Consider the following 21,743-nt stretch of genomic DNA (forward strand, 5'->3'; position numbering starts at 1 on the left):
ACATCCTATAGGGTTTGTATTGTAAAAATCAAGGACATGGAACTAGTCAAAGTTGGGGCAGGAGAACAGTAATCATCTCAAGTTGTGTAGGACTGTGTTGGACTCTCAAGGGCAAACCAAGGAAGAAGCCAGCAGGAGGTAATTATTGGCTGAGTATTGGGTGAGCTCGATACCTTCTGCTGTGTGAGACGCAGTTCACCGTTTGCAGGTGTGGAATGTTCAAGACAAAATGAATGGAAGGTTGTAGACTCCTGAGAGCCATGGCAGGGGCTGCTTCAAGTTCGGGTGTGGAGGGAACGATAATGAGTTGTAACTGTCAAAAGCAAAGCTTGCTATCCCCTGACTGCACGATGGCAGACAGATTGCTGCTGTCCCCAACTGCCGTCTGCGGGGAGGGACTAGGAACATTTGCCTCTCGTGGTCATTGAAGGAACTGTAACCACTGGTTGTTCATGTATCTGGCCTAACAGTGCGGTGCCTATTAGACATTTGGGTGAGCTGGACACTGTTCTAAGATGTATTAATAATAAGTAATGCTAATTCAGGCCTTATAACAGCACCCTGGGGATAGAGATAGTCACCACTCCAATTAACACACTCAGATCCTACGCCACTTACTGAAGGGCAAACAGTTGCACTCTGTACTTTTGCTTACTACACTGTGTCACCCCCAAATCAGTGCCCTGTGGGTGGAGTGTTATGATCGCTGCACTAAATACCAGACAGCCCCTGCCACTTGAAAGTATGAATCAGAGTCAGACAGACCTGAAACTGTATACCCTAACAATGACTTCATTCGTGATATCTGTTACAACCAGGAGTCTCCTGTTTCTAGAAGAACGAGCCTGGGTTTCTGGATTAGTGATGCCAGTGTAGGTCTATACATGGCTCAATGCTTTGCCGGCTTCAAGGGGGCTCCACTGGCCACCATCTTTCAACCCACTCCCAAATCTTTTGGTTTCTTATACCAAGCCTTGGCCTCCAAAGAAAAGACAGACAATCCCAATACATCTCAGGACTACCTTGGAAATTACAAAGCCCTGGTGGGCGGGGGGGGGAGGGGGGGAGAGGAAGAATCGTGACTCCCACAGGTCACTCACTAGCTCATCTGCATCGGAAAACAGGTTATCATCTGTGTTAATCATATATATATATATATATATATGATTAATTTTGCGATATATATATATATCACAAAATGTTTATTTGGTGTCCTGTTTATTCCTTGCTTCTTCCTTGTCTTCATCTTGAGGGGTGGGGTGGAGGACACTAGGCAATGCTCGTTAATTACATATACGTCATTGACCTTTCGTTTTAAACTAATATATCTACTCTTTGTGCATCAACTTGCCCAAACATCTTCTGTGCACTGAACCTAGACAGGAGCACATCAGGGAGAGACCGAACAGTTGCAGCTGCCCGGGAGCTGCGGCTGCTTAGCAACAGCCCAGCGGTGCTGGGGCAACTGCTCTTGCCCAGGCAGCAGTGTTCACACAATTGTTTTGATATTTTGGTGCCCTTTCCCCTTATTTTACACAAATAGACATAGCCAACTGTCGCAGGAAAGCATAATTCAAATACATTCGTGACCAGCTGGAAATGGATTGCAGAGACAAGCCAAACGGACAAGATGGAATTGAGAATGTCGTACTTTGGTTTAATTCTGCACAGAGGGAGCTCTTGGACCCATCCTAGATGACAGGGCAATTATTCAATTTTCTCAGTCGCATTTCGAGGCTGCCTTCTTCAGAAGGCTTTGTATGTGGTACTAGGAATGGACTCAAACCTTCAAACCTTCCCATCGACAGGGAGACAGACTCAGAGAAGTGAAATGGTTTGCCCATGTTCAGAAAGCCAGTGGGTGGACTGTTCTGAGCTCTGGTCACCCAACCCCTGACCACTGTTGTTGGAACAATGTGGGGAAAGAAGTGGCCTTGGAAGCTCTGTGAGCAGGTGGCATCCCTCGCAGGGGAGAAAACAGAGATCGGAACTTGAACTGTCCTGGCAGGGTCGCCTGTCCACCTGTTTCCTGCGTGAACCGCCACAGCATCAGGGCTGCTCCTCCGCCACCTTCCAGGCCATCTCAAAACCTCCCTGGCTCTCCTGTTTCATGCACAAGAACTATTGCAGCCAGTCTGCTGATGTCATCACAGACATCAAAACTGGGGGTGTCGATTGCTGTTCAACCAAGACACACACACAGCGGGTGTTGCTAAAGGGTTTCTGCTCTCTGGCTTTAACTGTTACCTTCATCATATCCCGTTTGGTTGAGGCTGGGTTTCGGACTTTGAGCACCTCCCTAGGGTAAACAGGAACCTCCCAGCCTTGTGAGAGTCTGCACGGGGGTCAAGTGTGTTTCTAAGCAACGAAAGTCTCCTGCTCTCTTTTTGGTAACCCACAAAGTACACACACACACACAAACAGACAGACAGACAGAGACAGACAGACAGACAGACCCACATCCTCCTCCCATCTTTTCTGGGACAGGAGGCCATTGTCTACTGGATGAAGCTCCAAGCCTCCTGAAACACCAGAGTTACATGTGCTCCCCCTGTCCTGGTGGACTTCTGTACTTCCTGTCTCTAACCACCCTGAAATTGCAGAGTTAGCCCAAGCCCAGTCACAAAGAAAGTTGTCACACAGCCTCCTGAGTGACTAGTCTGTAGTTGGTCTTCCCTGAGAACCTGTGCATTCCCTAAAGCCCTGGAAAGTCAATTGTTCATGGAGTGTAAGTAGTGGGTCATGTACTGGACTTCCTGTCAGAGTCTTTAAATATTCAATTTTGCTGGGTATGTGAACACGGGCTCCTCTTTCAATGGTGAGGTTTTATTTTTAGCATGTCGAATAGGGTGCTCTGCAGTTGGAGTTTTAGGGTGAGTTGCCCTGCGCAGTGGATAAACTGGCAGCTAGCACAGCAGGCACTGAAGGCCGGCCATAGGTGCCTGGTAACAGTGGAAATTTTGTGTGGAGGAGAGATCATGGTCAAGTTTATTCTTTGGCAAAGAATCTTAGTGAATGTGTAAAGACCCAAACACCCAGGGAGGGAAGGGGAGATTCCCCAGTGACATAGAGGCCCTCTGGCAAAATAAGACTAAAACCAGGCCACCAGACATGGTCAGGCTCCTGCCAAATCAAGATCACTCCCCTGCCCAGGTTACTGTCCCTGAGAAACTGGCACCTATGCCAGATGATGTCTATGTCCTAAACATGAATATTTTCCCTCTCTGGGTCACTGAGAAAAAGATGGGTACCAGATTAGCCCTCTCAGCCTCTTCTCCTGTGCTCTGCTGTGGAGAGCTGCGCAGTCACATATTTCTAACCAGAAGGGGTTGAAAGGTTGGATTCAGGGAGCCAGGGGCTTGGGTTCTCGTTCATTGCCATGTTCTCCTACAGGATGGGGCTGCTGAGCAGCAAGAGGCAGGTCGGCGGTGAGAAGGGCAAGGGCTGGAGCCCCGTGAAGGTCCACGCCCAGAGCAAGGCTCCTCCACCCCTGCCACCTCTGGTAAGTGATCAGCCCCTTCCAGGAGAGAGCCCCTCTGGCGTCTAGATGACTGATTTCAGTTTCTGCTTGGTCACAAACCTATTAGTTTGGGGGCAATTGGGATTATGCCTGGACCCATGTGGGCAGTAACAAAATTCTAGCAGAGACCTGAGCAGAGACTGCTGGTTCCCTTTCATAGATGAGCCCTGGACTCTCTTCTAGCTGTGTCCAAGTGTCACCCAAGACTCTGCACACAGGGAGACGTTTATTGAGTGAGTGTGTGAATGAATGATTGAATGATGAAGGATGGATGGATGGATGGATGGATGGATGGATAAATGAGAATATGGGTAAATTCAAATTTAGGTCAAGTTATTTCCCTGAAGTGACGTACTAATCAGTAGATGCCTAGAACCTAACTTTTTAAATCTGCATAATGCATACTAATTTGAGAAAGATGGCGATTCCTTACTATTGCACTTGCCAGAGATACTTAGAATCAGCTCTCCTGAGCTCCTGCCCCGAGTTCATGTTCTAGGATACAGTCCATCCGGGCCAAGTCATAGGAGCAGGAGGCTGAGGCCGGTCTCATTGTTGCTGCTTTAGCTACATTTCTGTTACTGTAATAAACCGCGGTGACTGGGGTAACTCAAAGAAGAGCTTATTTGGGCTTTGGTTCCAAGGGGATAAAAGTCCCTGGGTCCAGCATGGTGTTTGTGAGATTTGACCACACTGGGGCATGGTAGATATAGCTCTTTATTTCATTGTTCTGCCATGGATTGTAAGGGCTATTCCCATGATGAAAAATGCTTTATACGAGACTAATATTACACTAGGCATACCCTTGTGCTGTGTTCTGGCACAGATGTGTGGAAGTCTTCCCTTGGGTTAGACACCAGAGAACATTGATTGAGTTTTAGGGAAACACAATTTTAAGATATTTTTCTTAGCCAGTAAATACCTGTCTGCAACTTCTTCAATGGTGGAGCCAGAATTTTAATGGAGGAGACAGGGATTTTTCCCCCTTTGAAGCTGTGGCCTCTCCATATATGGTCAAGGCAAGGATGGCAGATGGCCTGGGAGGACAGGGGCGCTCCAAGGAGCGTATACAGAATTTATCTAAGTATCCCCGTATGGTGGCACCCCTCCTTCCTCAGAGCGGGTCCCCACAGGTAATCTAGCCAACTGGTCATTTAGTCTACTTTTGCTGCAGACTGCCCGCTAACTCAGTGTACTTCTGCCCAAGGTTGTCTTCAACCACCTTGCCCCTCCATCTCCTAACCAGCACCCAGATCAAGGTAAGAATGGGGCACAAGAGCATCTCTCCAGGACACACCACGTATTAGAACCAGAGGAGTTGGGGTGGGCCCCATAGGACTGGAAAGGGGAAGGGGAAGCTGGGAGCGTAAAAACCACTCTGCAAGCTATAAAAGATCCCAAAGGAAAGAGTTACGGGAGTGGATCTGGGACTGTCAAGGCCTGGTTCACAGACGCAACCTCACAGACTCCTTCGCTCTCGGCATGAGGTCCGGTCCACATGGAGGACAACTCCTTGCCTCCCTCTTTCCGTCTGTGTCCCGTCTCCCCTGGAAACCTTCTAGCCACTTGTACTTCCTCCTTCATCCCAGACTCCACTCTGCTCTGACTGGACTATGGTGGTCACATAATGAATGAGCCTCCTCTTGGGCTGGGTCTCATCAGGCCCCGTTCAGAACTAACCTCCGTAGCATTCCCATCAGCCACCCACACCAGCCATCTCTTCACTCACCCACGGAGAACATGGAGCATACAGCACACAGACCACTGTATTCCTTGACAGGGGAAGATGTCACAGTGGTAACACATGTTTCCAGTCCTGGGAGAGATCGAATTATTATCTTTATGAGCAAAGGGCTAGAACTAATCAGTGTTGTCGTCTGGTGTCCCTTACCTGGCTAAGGACGCCATCTTTCTCAACGGATAAGTGATCCTCCACTTTCTATCAGGAGGTATCCCATCTTTAGAATAGAGACTCAGGGGAAGGAAATAACAGCCTTTGGTACAAGTTTGAGTCTTAACATCGCAAGTTTGAAAGTTCTGCAGTGGGTTTGAACTGAACCTAAGAGTGTCCTGACCTTTGACCCTGCATAGGTTTTCGGTTCCTCCCTTGTCAGCAGTCCTCTCTCCTACTTTTTTTTTTTTTTTGACCAGTCCTAACTCATCCCATAACTTAACAACCCCTGTCGTTCATGCCGAACCTGCTCCCACCAAGTACAGTCCCAACCTCAGGCCCTGCCCCTCATCCAGGACAATGTTAGGTTATCTAAGAGATTCTGCCAGGTATTCAGGGAGCCCTGGTGCCAAATAGTGATCATTTGAAAGGTGGTCCACTGTGCTCCCAAGCCTCTGCTGCTTCAGGACCTCCAGCATGTCAACAGCCCTCCAAGAGAGGTGCAGAGCCAGGAAGGACAGGTGCCGAGAGCCACTGGGAAGCTCTGGGCACAAACACCAGGGGGAGGACAGGGCTAGAGCGGTCACATGACTTCTAGGATAGAGGTTGGGAAAGGATGCTTCACAGGCTAGGTGGATGCAGGGTCTGCTAGTTACCGGCTCCAGACTTGGTCCTACGGCCCTTTGAGAGCTGGCAACAGCTGCTTCCATGTAGACACCCCTCAAATCTTTGTCCAGGCCTTAGGTCTGAAAGGAAAATGAGCCAGGCAATGAGGGCTAGCCTACTGCTAGAGTGGACACGGATCTGGGTGTCAGTTCCTGAGAATTCCCCCTGTATTGACCAAAGAGTAGCCTTGTGTGGCTTCTCTGTCACTAATCATCTTCGGAGTTGGAAGATGGCTTGCAGCACACAGTCCCCAGACCTCCACCTCTCTTGTAGACCCCAGTGGTAGCCATCTTTTCCTTGTCGTTTTCAGAGGAGCATTTTGTGGTGGCCTTGTTTGACTATGCGGCCGTGAATGACAGGGACCTGCAGGTGCTGAAGGGAGAGAAACTCCAGGTCTTGAGGAGGTAAACTTCTAGAGTGCTGCCCCTGTCAGCACAAGATCCCCCACTGTCCACATCCCTGGGGCATCCCTGAGGATCTTCACTATTGCTACGCCCCTCTCCTGTCTCCTGGCATTTTCTTAAGTTCGAGCCATTGTCCTGCCGCCACGTCCTTCTGACCGGGTCAATTCTATTTCCAGTCTTCTGTTCTGCTGTTAAACTCTAGCAAGAAACCTTTCTGGACCCCACATAGTAACTCCATGTCTTCTTACTTCCTGTGCCCTTTCTCAGGACACCCTCCGGTGTCTGCTTGTTTTCCCCCTTCCCCTCTCCCTTCCTCAACCCTTTAAGCCTAAACCATGGAGCCCCAAGGTCTGATTTGTTCCTGAAGTTCTACAATGGGTTTGAGCTGAACCCATGAGTTCCCTGACCTTTGACCCTGCATAGGTTTTCGGTTCCTCCCTTGCCAGCAGCCCTCCCTCCTGGGTTTGTTTTTTTAACCAGTCCCAACTCATCCCGTAAGTTTTGGACACGTCCCATCCGTTAAGATGGGCCGCTTAGAAAAGGACAGGGTCCTCGGGCCAGTGAGGCTGTCCAGACAAATTTTCCCTTCTTCCTCTGCACCGTGACCCCTTCTGTCCATCACATGCTCTGCACAGTGGATGGGCCACTCACACAGCACCTCTTGATCACCATACTGTTTATCCATCTCTGCTATCCTGTCTTCTACCAGAACAGGACCTGTTGTGGGGTGCTGGGAGCTGCCCAAAACATCTATGGTGAGCCTCTGCCATATTTCTGTCTCCCCTCTTCCCGCTAGCACTGGAGACTGGTGGCTGGCCAGATCGCTCATCACGGGAAGAGAAGGCTATGTGCCCAGCAACTTTGTAGCCCCGGTGGAGACCCTGGAGGTAGAAAAGTAGGTGGATAAATTGCCTGGAGTCAGAGGTATCAGAGCTGCTCTAGCCGTTCTGAGTGTGGTAGGGCCAGGGAGAGCTGATAGTGGCTGTGGATGAGGGTTTGGGAATCGGAGGTTCTGGATCTCGTCTAACACTCTGAGGGATACTGAGGGAGTCTGTCTTCCCATCTGAAAGAAGGGACACTCCCTTCCTGGCTTCTCTGGGTGAGACCAGTGCCTGGTCCCCTCCAGAATCCACAGCAAGGCTCTATGCGACCACTCTCCAGAGGACTTCTTCAGCCTTCTCCTCACCAGCTTCCGTACACGGAAGGTCCCCCTCAGCCAATGACCTACTCCCTCACATGGCACAGAGACATGGGCACACACCACCTCACGGTGGCAACACTGCCTCCTTCCCTTCCCACACACTGTGAGCCCTGAGTCTTTCTCCAGAACTATGTTAGTTATGTCTTTTGTCCCTGTTTTTAAAAAAATACAATTTATGGGAGGATTTGTTTTAGTTCATGGAAAAGACAAAGTAGAATTCATGGTGGCAGGAATGTACAACTGGGGACCTCTCTTATCTCAGTGGGCCAGGAAGTAGCCAGAGCTCTGGCAGGAAAGCTGAGCTAGCTTGTCACCTCAAGTGACATCCCCATGACCTCCAGTCAGACCTAGTATCTGAAAGGTTCCACAACCTTCCAGATGGAACCACTCACTGTGGACCACATACGAGCTTGTAAGACACATTCTACATCTGACCTCAAGTTCCAGCGTCCCCGTGCTGAAGAGAGGGGACTTGGGAAGAATCCAGGCCCAGAAAGCCCCTGGCAGTACCATTATTCACTCGGATGGCAAGACAATGGCAACCTCATGACAACATCTGGTGCCAGGGGGAGGGTAGTGGATCGGGTGTGATTTTGTCAGGGGCTTTCTGGACCAATAGAGGTCACGTAACCCATGTTCTCATTTCATCAGGGAAAGCATAAGCTTAGAAGTTGTTGGGAGATGGGATGGAACAGGGTTGCAGGGACTTTGGGGCATCTAACTTAACAAGATGTGAGTAACATCTCAGGATAGACTTTGGGGATATCCCCAACTCTGAGGCACACCCACTCTTGCTGTTTTCCAGATGGTTCTTCAGGACCATCAGCCGGAAGGATGCTGAGAGGCAGCTGCTGGCTCCAATGAACAAGGCTGGTGCCTTCCTCATCAGAGAGAGTGAGAGCAATAAAGGCGAGTGTGGGGGTATCACCGTCCCTCTTTCTGTGTGTGATTCTGGAAAGCCCCCACTGAGGCCTCCGTCTGGAGTGGGAGGGATTCCCAGGGCCTTCTGTCCCGTGTCCCTGCCTGGGGGCTGGCTTTGAGGCTGTCCACACCTGCTGTTTTCCTGGCCCCGAGACTGACACCCCTGGGATCTGGATGGCGGGGCAGTGGAAAGCCCTGTGCTGCAGTAGTCATAGCGAAGGGAGGCAGATGGGGGCTGGGGAAGTACCACGTAGCTCCCAGTCCCCGACACACTTTGAAATCAAAGACTCAAGAAGCTCAGAGAACCTTTAAAAAACATCTCAGGCAGAGGCTGGCAGGTCTTAGGAGGTTGGGAGGTGGCCTGTGTCTCGGTGTGGATAGGGCAGTGACTGGTGAATTAGAAGCTGACAGGTATGGTGGTACAGGCCTTTAATTCCAGCGCTTGGGAAGCAGAGGCTGGTAGATCTTTGTGAATGTGAAGCCAGTCTACAAAATGAGTTCCAGGACAGCCAGAGCTGCTACATAGAGAAACCCGGTCTAAAAAAAAAAAAAAAATGGAGCCAATACCAAGACTCAGAGATTCAGATCTGTGTGTGGCTGAGTCAGATGCTGCCACCAGCCTCAGGCCACTGCTTCTGCTTCCCTCCCTCTCGTCTGCCATTTTCTAAATAATATTCTCCTACTTTCTTCTCCTCGTTTATTTATTATTTTTTTAGAGAGTTTTGCTATGTAGAACAGGCTGACCTTAACCTTGTATTGCTCCTCTTGCTTCTGCTGGGAGCTGGGATTACAGGCATGTGCCCATCCAATTGACATTCCTCCTAATGTCTTTTGTTTTGTTTTGTTTTGGAGACAAGGCCTCACTTGTTTTTGTGCTTCTGGGACTCAAACACTAGTCAATTCCTCTACCAACTGAACTGCGCCCCAGATCCTTAATGTCCTTCTTATTATAAAATAGGAAGCATGTGCAATGTATGCAAAACTGTGAGCAATTATAAATTATACAGAGCAATAAATAAACCCGTATGTAATGACAGCCAGAAGGCAGAACATTCTAGATGTAGAAGAGCCCCTCGCCCCTCCACTGGCCTCTTCCCTGAGAGGTGATTGGCTTATCTAGAGTCCTTTCTTCTTCTGGTTAACTCTTTGGTTAGCTTTAGGTCCCCGGTAGCTTTCCACAGGGCTGTTCCGTTACAGTTGTTTTTTCCTTAACGCTGTGGGACTCTCCATTAGCACACCCATGTTCCCCATAATTCCAAAGCAGAATCCTACAATGCATGGCAAAGCCAAGGCCTTTATTTCAAGCTAAGCAAAAAGCTGCCTCAGAAGCCCCGTGCAACCCTTGGGATGCCCCTCAGCTTCTCAAGCAGCTGGTTATTGGTTTCTGTGTGAGGAGCTACTGACGTCCTGGCTGAGAGGTAGACAGACTCTTCAGTGGTAAGGAATTTGAGAGGAAAGGTTTCAGTGGGGAGGGTAGGAGAAGAGAGAGGGTGATGGAGAATGAGGATGACTGTAACTCAGCACTTGGGAAGCAAAGGCAGATGGGTCTTTGTGAATTCGAGGCCAGCCTGGTCTATAGAGTGAATTTCAGGACAGCCAGGGCAACACAGAGAAACCCTGCTTAGGAAAAAAAAAAAAACAAAAAGCAAATTCGTACTTCTCCATATGCCTCAGGCAGCCCAGTCACTCCCCAAAGACAGGAGGTCCCATCGACATGGAGCTGGCAGTATTGGGGTGCCTTTTAAGATTTCCCAGTTTCTATAAGTAGGCAGGATCTTGGATGGCTTCAAGTTTCAGGAGCTACATCTAGTGAAGGAGAGAAAGAAAGGAATGCTTTGGCATTTATACAGGTGCAGCATCCCGGCGGGAAAAGCTCTTGACCTCACTGCGCTGGTGTGAGATCACTGAACTCAATAGTGCCCGCTCTGGGCCCTTAGAGGCAGAGGCATGGTTTTGAGCGCAGGTTGGAGTGGGGAAGTCTGCAGTATCCGATCTAGGGCTAAGGTCCGGGGCAAGGGCTGCAGCAGCCTTAAGGTGTGTTGGACGGGAGTGCGGCCTCTTGGCATTTTTTTGCAAGTAGGTTGTGAGGAACACATAGGCCAAGAAAAGACACAAGCAGGGAAGAGGCTTGAGACAGGAAAGCACCCAAAGCTATCAGCCTGGACCGGGATCAAGGGCCTCATACAGAGAAGTGTTCTGGCCTGACCCCTTGTGGCGAAGGGTGGGACTGCGTCTCAAAGGTGCACCTACAGGGAAAGTGGGGGCACCCCAAACCCCAAGCCGGCCGTTAACTTTCAGAGTAACCTCCTTTCAGTGTCTCCAATCTCACAAATAAAGTGTTTGAAAATGGGAGAATCTGTGGCCATAACCTCTGGGAAATAGCTCATCATGTTTCTGGGAAGAGCATGGACCTGAAGAGCCTGACTGGCCATTTCTCTTGAGAAGACATCAGGCCACAAGTCAAAGATACTAAAGCTCCGAGTCTCTTGGCAACCCTCCGTATCTCAGTCACTGCAATAGAGGACCCATGTATAGCTGAGAAACGGTCCTGTCTGCCCCAGAGTTCCTGATTCCCGGCAGTTTGCGGACTCGAGGGAAAGTCTGGGTCAGACACCCAAATAGGAAGTGTTGTGGAAGTTAGAACAAAGGGAAGGGGGGATTGCCCTGAAATGGCTGAGAACAGAATTGGGGGTACCTTTTTCAGCTCACAGGAGCCCCACTTCTAGTCCTGGGTTTTACATTCCTGCCTCACTTCTCATGTGTCTATTAACCCTCTAGGTGCCTTTTCCCTGTCTGTGAAGGATGTCACCACCCAGGGAGAGGTGGTCAAGCACTATAAGATCCGCTCCCTGGACGACGGCGGCTGTTACATCTCTCCTCGGGTCACCTTCCCCACCCTCCAGGCCCTGGTTCAGCACTATTCCAGTAAGAGGTGTCGGGGCAGGAGGGTCCCAGAGGAACTCTCGGGTTCTCGATTGTATGATCCCACACTGTGTGAGTCAACTGGGGGCAGGGTGTTCGCCGAGCCAGATTTCAGGAACTGCCAAGTTTCAGCTTAATGATTGAAAGTCAGCGGCCTAATGCTCAGCATGGGGCTACTTGGAAAGTAACAAGAACCTGCAGTCTCAGAGAGGGCAGGTTCCAGACACCATGTCCTGCCTGTCACAGTGGGAGGAAAGAGACAAGGGACAGAGCTGGGGACTGTGTGGTTCCTAAGGGAAGTCTTCTCTGGTGGTCTCTAGCTTGTCTTTTCTTCCCTGATACAGAGAAAGGGGACGGTTTGTGCCAGAAGTTGACTCTGCCCTGTGTGAGCCCAGCCCCGAAGAACCCCTGGGCACAGGATGAATGGGAAATCCCCAGGCAGTCTCTCAAGCTGGTCCGGAAACTTGGGTCTGGGCAGTTTGGAGAAGTGTGGATGGGTGAGTGGTGGCATCCCAAGTTCCCTCTCTCTACTCTGTGTTCTGAGCCTGAAGTGGCCATGGGGGCAGATGGCTCCATATGAGCAGTGCACCCCTTCCCTGAGGTGCCTGTGAGGGGCAGACACATAGCTATGTGCCTTTACAGATGAACTAATAAGACCCGATGCCAGGGGATTCACATCATTGCTCTATCTTCTTTGCAACAGAAGAGAATCAAATCCAGGTCTCCCTGAATTCAAGCCAGTTCCTCTTTCATTCCCAATTGGCTGCTAGCTTTGTGGCTGGCTTACGTGTATTCGACCATTTTGTCAGGTCCTCTTACCTCCAAATGTCCAGGCAGAAGCCGTTCATCAGTCACTGGGAGCCAAGAGCCAGGAGGCAGGAGCTCGGGGCTCTGTACAAACAGAAGCCATGCTTGCCCCAGCGCTCACTCCATTCCATCAGAGCTGCTGCCGGCTGCTAACTTACAGCGCTATCTAAACAGAACATAGGACCCTTTGTCTTATTCTGCTCTGGTCCATGTCTCTGGGGCACAAGTTCAAGGCCCCATTCTGATGCCTCCCAGAATATCACACCCCGAACTGAGACACCTGTGGTTGGAGCTGCAGACCTGGTCCTCACAGGGCTCACGACCCTGGAAAGTGCAAGTCCCGGCTATTAACTTACACCCTTTAGTGGGTGTCATCTCTTTCCCTCAGACTGTGTGAATCCCACCACAGCCTGAGGTTCCATCATGGGGCTTGCAGCAACAAGCTGGCATCTTACACAAAACATACACTCTCATCATCTCCCTCAGGGACTGCGTGTTCCCGTTTGGACCTTGGGCTCACCAAGAGTAGGGCTTGAATCTGTGGTGAAGGGTTTTCTTCAACGTCTGAGTGGCTCCTTCATTCTCCTACCCCATCAGGTTATTACAAAAACAATGTGAAGGTGGCCGTCAAGACTCTGAAGGAGGGGACCATGTCTCCAGAAGCGTTCCTGGGCGAGGCCAACGTGATGAAAAGCCTGCAGCACGAGAGGCTGGTCCGTCTCTACGCCGTGGTCACCAGAGAGCCCATCTACATCGTCACTGAGTACATGGCCAGAGGTGGGATCCCTCCCCCTCTCTACGGGACAGGTCTTAGAAGGCAAAAAACAAGAGTAGAGCGTGGAGGCAGGTTTGTCTGGCCTGCAGGTTCCTATGGGGATCTGTAAGCTTGATCTTATGAGGAGGGAGGCTGAGAAACAAGGTAGAATTATTTCCCCAGAGCCATGTTCTCAGCTCAGGGGAAGCTCAGCCTTCCAGAGCACGGGTTTTGTTTCTGGAATGGGTTTTCCACTTCCAGAGCGTCCCCATGTTTCCAGACCTCGGCTGGCTTGTTTGTTTGTTTCTGAGGCACACACATCATGCTTTGATCCCTGCTATGATGTACAGAGCCTTGCAAAGTAGGAAGAGCCATAGGCTGGGCATCCAAAGGTGAATCGAATAACCCAGTTCCACTTCCCGGTTATGGGAACTCTGGCAAACTATGAACATTTCACAGCATGGGTGACAAGGGAAATGGTACTTGGCAGCCTCTGTATGGGGCCTGGCAGCTTCTGCAGTGTCTCCCTGGGGGACAGCTGGCCAGGAATGAGACCTGAGTCTACCTTCCACCTAAGGGATCTCACCGCTCCTGTGGCCCTGATATCACCTTACTTCCTCCAGGTCCTTAATGTGACCATGCTAACTATAATCATTGCCTCCAAGGGAGTCGACATCACAGGCTGGGCTGGGTGCTTGCCTCCTGGCTGAATTTTCAAGAGCACCTACCTGGGTTGGTGGAGGAGTCACAATTTTTTTTAACCTGTTCCAGCTCTCCCTTCTGGTGTCTTTTTGTTAACACTTCCCTCAGGGCCACCTCCCTCAAGGAGGGAAGTGGACCAAGAAAGACACCTGGGAACATCATGCTGGGAAAGAACACTAACCTTAGGCCCAGAGCTGCTGTCCCAAGAGACCCCAGGCCTGTCCCTAGACTTGACTGAGAACTTACTTTTGGAAGTCTAGGGGGTGAGTGTTTCTGTGAAGTATGAGGCTCCTCAGCCATAGCCAGACCCTCCATGGACCAGGAGAGCAGAGCCAGGGTCACCACTGTGCAGTTACTGTCTCTCTTTTCCTAGGATGCTTGCTGGATTTTCTGAAGACGGATGAAGGCAGCAGATTGTCTCTTCCCAGGCTGATTGACATGTCAGCCCAGGTTGGTGTGCTATGAAGCCGAAGAAGCCTGGAGGGATGACCCTCCTCCCCCGGGCTTTGAATCCCCTGGTGAGAGGCTGTGTTGGTCAGATGAGGGCTGGGCTGTGAAGGACAGAAACCTGAAGTACTAATTGTATAAGTACCTAGAGGTGGACAGGTGAGAGGCTCTGCCCCCTGGTGTCTTCCTCTGGGCACAGAACCTTAACATGGAATGGCATCTTACTATGCCCAGTGGTTGTAGCTTTACTACCTGCCTCTTAGCCAGCAAGAAGGGGATGGGGATAAAATCCCATCTTCTTCGCTCTAGGGACATTCCCATTACATTTGTTTTTGCATGTCCTCCGCTCTCCACTTGCCTCCATAACCCACTTGGCTGCAAAGGAGTCTGGGAAATGTAGTTCCAATTCTGGGCTACATTGATGGGATGAGATAGTTCTCTTAGGAAGGTAGAGAGGGCAACGGGTGTTGGAAAGTGAAGGAAGAGGCAAGAATTCTGGTAGTAGTAGGCAGGTATGCTTTGCTCTGACTTTGTTCTTCAACATACCTGTCTTGTTCCAGGACCGGTAAGTCTTGGCGCAGCCCTGGAACTGGCCTAGCCTGATGGGCAGGCATGAGCCACTCAGAGTACAAGGGATATAATTTTCTAGACGCGCACATACACACACACACGCACACACACTCACACACACACACATGCACATGCACACACACCACACACATACACACACTCGATCATCATCAGAGAATTCCAGACCTCAGCTGTCCTGGACTGGCCTTCGGTTCTCTCTGGGTCCATGTATAGATGTCTCCAACTTTGGTGAGGCAAGAGCAGAATCAAGGTGGGGCGGTATTGGTATCTTTCTCTCCTGGGGATGGATTCTAGCTGAGGGGGTTCTAACTGGCAGGAAGATACATCTGGTGGCTCTGAGCGCAGCTGTCAAAACTGGAACTCTCAGCAAGAAAGCTGTGGTCTGTGGTCAGTCTGTGAGACGCACTGCCGACACCTACAGAGCTGAGAAGGGGAACCTTCCTGCCCACACTTTAACCCACTTGCCCGCTTGCCCACTTTAACTTCCTCCGCTGTCCCATATTATCTGCAGCTGGTATCAAACTCAGGAACTGAGGTCACACTGTCTTTTTTCCACTGGGGCAGCAGAGACCTGCCGAGGCAGCTGGTAGGGTGGGTGCAGAAAGTTCACCCCGGCCGCTGGCTTTGAGGAAGGCACTTGATGCTCAGGATCCCATCATCCCATTTCCTTATCTTCCCTTGCCCATTCTCTTTTCACTCCACCGCACAAAGACCCTCCCCCCAAGGAAAACTGGATCCTCTCCCAGTGGCCTCTGCAGTCACAAAGACAGTGCCTGCCCAGTGCCCTATCATACCTGTCTATTCTGTGCGGATTGTCTTGGACTCTTCCTGTCCACAGATTCCCAGCCAGTGCCCAGGACCCGCCCTCCTTGTCAGAGGTCATGTCCACCAAGGCTTTCCTGAACCAGGGATGTTATGGGCTCTGCTCTTGGACCGTTCATTGCTCATCAATGGATGAACAAGTCTTTTTGTGTCCTCGGTTACAAAACAGCGGTGAAGAGAGCTGCTAGAGAGGCCAGGCTCTCGCCTCTGTAGCATCTTTTCCACAGAGCTGTTTTCTGGCCCACTGTCTTCTATGTTCATGTAGTTTCTTTTTTCTAACGCTGACCAATATGTGTTACGTAAGAATGTGAGCACCACCGGAGCTGCCCCGGTAGAAATTGCGTAGGCTCAGGCTCTCCGCCCCTCACCGCCTCGCCCTAGCAAACACATACTGAATGAGTGGTTTCCCAAGGGAGTGAAGGAGTAAAGGAGGGGACTCACGCAAGAAGCTGGGCACATGGAAACAGGAGCTGTGGAACCAGGGGCTGGGGTGTGGCTCGGTAGGAGAGAAGCTGCGAGTGTATGTACCTGAGTTCCTGGGCAAGTAGGTTCTCATCAGAGGCTGACAGCCGGCAGGGACAGATGAGAGCTGAGGTCGCTTCATCATCCATCCATCAGTGAGTGGCTAAAGCCTGAATGACTTGGTGCAGGTGATTGGGACAGACACGGCTCCTCTTCCATGAGAACCTCTGTTCCCCTGGATTCCACCCTTCCCACACAAGGGTCCACTCAGGGCAGGGACAGGTCCAGGGCCTCAGCTGCAGTCAGCTCACTGGACACTGACCCTAACTCTGTGTCCTGAGGTGATGTCTGCTGTTGCAGGTCAGACTGTGTTGGAGGAAGCCCCTTGTTCTTCCCGGCTGCCCGGCTATCTTAGAACCAAAATAATCACACAGAAACTGTGTTAATTAAATCACTGCTTGGTCCATTAGCTCTAGCTTCTTATTGGCTAAATCTTACATTAATTTAACCCACTTCTATTAATATGTGTATCTCCACGTGGCAGTGGCATACTGGCAAAGTTTCGGCATGTCTGACTCTGGTGGCGGCTCCATGGCAGCTCCCTGACTCCGCCCTTCTTTTTCCCAGCATTCAACCTCGCTTTCCCTGCCTACCTAAGTTCTGCCTTGCTATAGGTCCAAAACAGTTTCTTTATTCATTAAGGGTGATCACAACACACAGAGGGGACTCCCACATCAAGACTGTGACCCACACACACACCAAGGAAGTGACACAGCCTGTCGGACATTAGTGATCCCAAGGCATGGTTGGTTCCTCTGAGAGAAAAGTCCTCTGAGGGAGCAATCCTGTCCTTCCCTGCTAACCCTGTACACCCTGTTCATTCCTTCTTCTCCGTCTCCCATAACCACAGACTTCCTTTGCTATTCCTGGCCTGTAGAACTTAGAGACAGTTGCCTGGGACAGGAGGACAGGGGTGGGGATGGCAGTCCAGCTGTTTGACAAGAGCTTCTCTGCTGCCCTGGGCTCTGGGCTGGTCTCATGGGGAGGGGTGGGTGCTTCCCCTCATTATGGGGCAGGGAATGTGAGGCTGGCCCCACATACAGGCTGGAGGGCTCTGTTCTTACTGCCCTTCACCATGTGACCTGTTCCCTCAGATCGCAGAAGGGATGGCTTACATAGAGCGCATGAACTCCATCCACCGTGACCTGCGGGCAGCCAACATCCTGGTATCTGAGACTTTGTGTTGCAAAATCGCTGACTTCGGCTTGGCCAGGATCATCGACAGTGAATACACTGCCCAAGAGGGTGAGCAGACTCTCCCCCCCACACACACACAACCCACAGAAAGGCCTTTGAACTTCTCAATTCCCTGGGCCCCCCTCGAATGCCTCCTTGGTCTTGGAGATGAGTCGGGAGACCCATGGGTCTTGTGTTTGCCATGACGTTGGCCTTTTCCCAGCTCATTCAGCACTTCCTTTCCCTGGATAGAAGAGGGGGTGGGGCAGAGAAGCACCTCAGGTATAGGAGCACCTTGGGACTCTTCATTCAGACTGGCCTTAGAATGCTGAATATCTCCTGGAGACTGCAGCGCACTTGGATCTAGCAAAGGGTCTGAGGAATCCTGCAATGGCGCTTAATCCCCGTGTGTTTCACCTGCTGATCCCCTGTCTGGGTTGAGAGAATATTTTTTCCCACCCAGTTCCTATCAACCTCCTGGGGAAGGAGGATGTCATGGAGCACAACTTGGAAAACAGGGCTCAAACAAAACCTAAGCATCCGACTCTGGCACCCGAGTAAGGGGCTCTACGGAGCGCTCTGCCCTGTCAATATGAATGAGGAAAACTGACTTTGCCGGGAGACTCTGGTGCTCTGAGCAAGCAAGCAGATCAGCTGAATGTGTGCTAAGCAGTGGATTCAGGAGGATAGCCAAGGCTTGGGGATACGTTCCTCTCCTCAGGGAACTTCAGGCTGGCCCCTGGGACTGAGAAAACAGTGCTAAGCCTGAAGTACCGGCTGTGGACTTTGCCATCCTCCCACACAGTGGCCCTCAGAGGTGTGTCTGTGTGCCAGGGTTTCCTTTTGCAGGAAAAGACCAGCTGAGGCATAGAGTGGTTAAAATGGCTCCCCCTTGTCATGGTCCCTGCCACTAAACTAGGCCATATGAGATAGGAAAGGGTCCTTCCATCCCAGATGGAAATGCACAGGGCTGGAGGCATAGTTTGGTTAGCAGAGAGCTTTCCCCGGCATGCACAAAGCCCTCGGGTCCATATCCACCACAAACAGGGCATGGTGGGGCATAGCTGTAATCCCAGCTCTCAGAAGGCGGTGGCAGGAGGATCCTTGGCTACATCAAGATTGAGGCCAGTCTGGGGTACACAAGACCCTATCTCCAAAACCCAAAACGAAACCAATCAGGACACCATATAGAAGCATGTGTTAGTGACCCCGAGGGTTGACATGTTTTAAAAACACCTAAGTGTTGACATATTCAGTCGGTATGATAAATAACCAGACCAGCTGAAGAACTACAGTTATATTTTTAATAATTGAAAAGGGGGGGAACTCACGCTACCAGAGTAGGAGGTCCGAAATCCAAAATGGTCCCACGAGCACAGAGCACAGCGTAGAAGGCGGGCGCTGGCACCTACCTACCCCGTTTTTTCTGTCTCGGACTCTACACGGCCACACCCTAACCAGACGTGATTGGTTGAGCTTCCCCATCACCTAAGGTAGTGGCAAGCAACTGTATCTTCCCATACCCTTGTGTATCCAATGTCCACATCCTGAAAGGCCCCCAGCGGGGACAGATAGGAAGGGGCTGGGTGTGTTGATGTTTCTTTGGGTCGCCAGCCCACAAACAATGACAAGGAGGCTTATGAACTTATGAAAGCTTGGCCTTAGCTTCGTCTTGTCCCGTTAGCTCTTATAACTTAAATTAACCTGCTTTTATTAACATACACTTTACCATGTGGCTTCCTACCTTTCTTTCACTCTGTATGTTCAACTTCCTCCATGTCTCATTAGTATCTCCTCTGGACCTCAATTATCTCCTCCTACGTCCTCTTTCTGCCTGGAAGTCCCACCTACATCTGCTGCCTAACCGTTGGTTGTTCAGTTCTTTGTTACGCCAAACAATACATTTTCACACTGGGTACAAATATCCCACAACGGTGGGTTGCCGTCGGATGAGAGTGGAGAGCTGGCAGTCTCTGAAGCTAATGCACTTTCCTGGCAGGGGCCAAGTTCCCCATTAAGTGGACTGCCCCAGAGGCCATCCACTTCGGGGTGTTCACCATCAAGGCTGATGTATGGTCCTTCGGAGTCCTACTGATGGAGATCATCACGTATGGGCGTGTTCCCTACCCAGGTAGGTTCTGTCCCTAGATGTCTCCTGGAGCATCCTGGTGGTGACTCCCCAGGCTCAGTGCCAATAGGTACCACACACTGGTCAGGGCCACAGGGCTTCATCCTTTCCTGCCACAGAGGTCACATGGATCTCCAGGAGCAAGCATAGTGAGTGTTAGGGGACAGCTTGTAGGTGGAGGACAAGATTGCCAGCTTCACCTTGTCCCTGAGGGTGGGATCTCCAAAGTCATATCCTGACATAAGGAACTGGGCTTCTGCCTAAGAGGGTCCAGGCAGCAGCTGCAGTGGGTGTTTTCCACAGTGTCCACCTACGGTGAATACTTACGTAGGTCACATCCAGGAGAAGCTGCCTATGATCACCGGAAACCCTACAGTTCTTCTCCAAACAGTGGAAAGCAAAAGACATCCTTAAATATGTCACCAGGGCTGAGGAGATAGCTCAAGGGTGTCACACACACACACACACACACACACACACACAGAGAGAGAGAGAGAGAGAGAGAGAGAGAGAGAGAGATTGGGAGAAAAAAATTGGATGACCCCAGAGCCAGATGTAATGGCTCAAGCTTGTGATACTAGCACTTGGGAGACAGAGACACCCTGTCTTTAAAAACAAAAACTAAAACAAAACAAAGTGGTGCAACCCCCACACCTATGTGACCTTCCAGGGTTAGACTGGCCATAGCATGTCAGAGCCTGCTCTCTCCCATCTAGTCCTGGTCTACTGCCCTCAGAGCCAGCGACTGCACCCCTGGGGTATCTGCTCTGAATCACCCTGTCTGCCCTCCTGCAGGGATGAGTAACCCCGAGGTCATCCGCAGCTTGGAGCAAGGCTATCGCATGCCGTGCCCCGAGACGTGTCCACCAGAGTTGTACCGTGACATCATCACCGAGTGCTGGCGAAGCCGGCCTGAGGAGCGACCCACCTTTGAGTTTCTGCAGTCGGTGCTGGAGGACTTCTACACAGCCACGGAGGGCCAGTATGAGCTGCAGCCCTAGCCACCCACAGGCTCTGCAGGGCTCCCTGCCTGAGCCTCCTGCTAGCCGCTTACTTCGGGTTAATTGTTCACACCTGGCTCCTCTGCTAGACCAGACAGGCTGTAAAGTCAGGATGGAATGGCATACCTACTTCTCAAGTGAGAAAACCAGGAGGCTTCATGGTCGGGCGTGGACTCTGACGGCAGATCCCTTCACTGGCCGTGTACCTTTGATCGTGTTAGCTGGCCACTCTGTGTTTCCTATTCCTTGCATGTAAAACAAGACAAGATTGTATTAGAACTTCCCTACAATTGTGGTCAGTCCCAGGAGGGGGCTGAGAGCTCAGTCTGAGCAGTAAGTGATGGACAATGTGTAACGCTATCGTAACCCAGAGGGTGGCTGATGGCAGACACCAGGGTTCCTACTTCTCTGGGCTTCAAAGCCTCAATAGCAAGTGCCTCCCTGTCTGCTGCTCCGGAACCACGGGCCAGTCCTCCAGGTAGCCCTGGCCTGGCTGTGTCCCGCACTTTGGGACTTGTCTATAATAAACTCATGAGAGTTTTACATCTTTCCAGGTCTTTACTGGTGACACAATCAGATATGACACACAAAGTGTGTGTAGGAGTTGGGGAGCCCCCTGAGCGCCATCTTCCGTCCAATTTCCGGCAAAAAAAAAAAAATCCCACTGGGCACAACCAACAATGTCTATTCTGGCCATCAGGTGGCGCTCTCACCCCACAAACCCTGGGTTTGGAATTCCTGGGCTCCATAGAAGCCAAGTACCTTGTGTTCTGAGTTCCCCCAAAACAGGGACAGAAAACCACGAGACAGGGTGGGGAATCCCCCTAAGTGTGGTGACTCTCTCACTGTTTTTTTGTCTCCCATGTGTTCTGTTTTGTTTATATAGGGTTTTTTTGCAGGGCGGGGGAGGGCAGCAATTTAAATCTGTAGAAAGAGTCCATTCTCCATAAACCATAACCATAAACCCTCAGCCCTTTAAGTTATTAACATCTCGCAATAGTGAGCACACTTACTCCTCCTGAAGGGCTGATACTGACACACTTTACTTCGGGGTTCACACGCTACACTCTGTGTTCCACAGAAGCACAAGGACACGAATCCACCAAGCCCAAATTAAAAAGAGAAATCTTCCTGACCTAGGCGTCTCCCAGTATCTCCTCTGCCTTAAGCCTCCACGCATGGGAGGTTACAGGCACACACAATGATGTTTGGCATTTTACATGGTCACTGGGGATTCAAACTCAAGTCCTTACGTGTGCAGAGCAAGC

The 21,743-nt window shown here is 50.8% G+C and overlaps 1 protein-coding gene across 1 annotated transcript in view; it reads left to right on the forward strand.

Annotated features, from left to right (window-relative positions):
- Blk (BLK proto-oncogene, Src family tyrosine kinase) overlaps positions 1-20,475 on the forward strand; it is a 49,230-nt gene extending 28,755 nt beyond the window's left edge. The window contains exons 2-13 of the mRNA XM_057786193.1: positions 3,394-3,502; positions 4,728-4,779; positions 6,388-6,481; positions 7,278-7,376; positions 8,488-8,591; positions 11,382-11,528; positions 11,870-12,022; positions 12,930-13,109; positions 14,162-14,238; positions 17,265-17,415; positions 19,346-19,477; positions 20,270-20,475. Of these exons, the coding sequence (XP_057642176.1) occupies positions 3,395-3,502; positions 4,728-4,779; positions 6,388-6,481; positions 7,278-7,376; positions 8,488-8,591; positions 11,382-11,528; positions 11,870-12,022; positions 12,930-13,109; positions 14,162-14,238; positions 17,265-17,415; positions 19,346-19,477; positions 20,270-20,475 (1,503 nt within the window). The 5' untranslated portion in view covers position 3,394. The remainder of the gene's footprint in view (positions 1-3,393; positions 3,503-4,727; positions 4,780-6,387; positions 6,482-7,277; positions 7,377-8,487; positions 8,592-11,381; positions 11,529-11,869; positions 12,023-12,929; positions 13,110-14,161; positions 14,239-17,264; positions 17,416-19,345; positions 19,478-20,269) is intronic.
- Positions 20,476-21,743: the final 1,268 nt, after the last annotated feature.

The sequence above is a fragment of the Chionomys nivalis genome, chromosome 12 (genome assembly GCF_950005125.1).
Source record: "Chionomys nivalis chromosome 12, mChiNiv1.1, whole genome shotgun sequence".
NCBI classification, from domain to species: Eukaryota; Metazoa; Chordata; class Mammalia; order Rodentia; family Cricetidae; genus Chionomys; species Chionomys nivalis.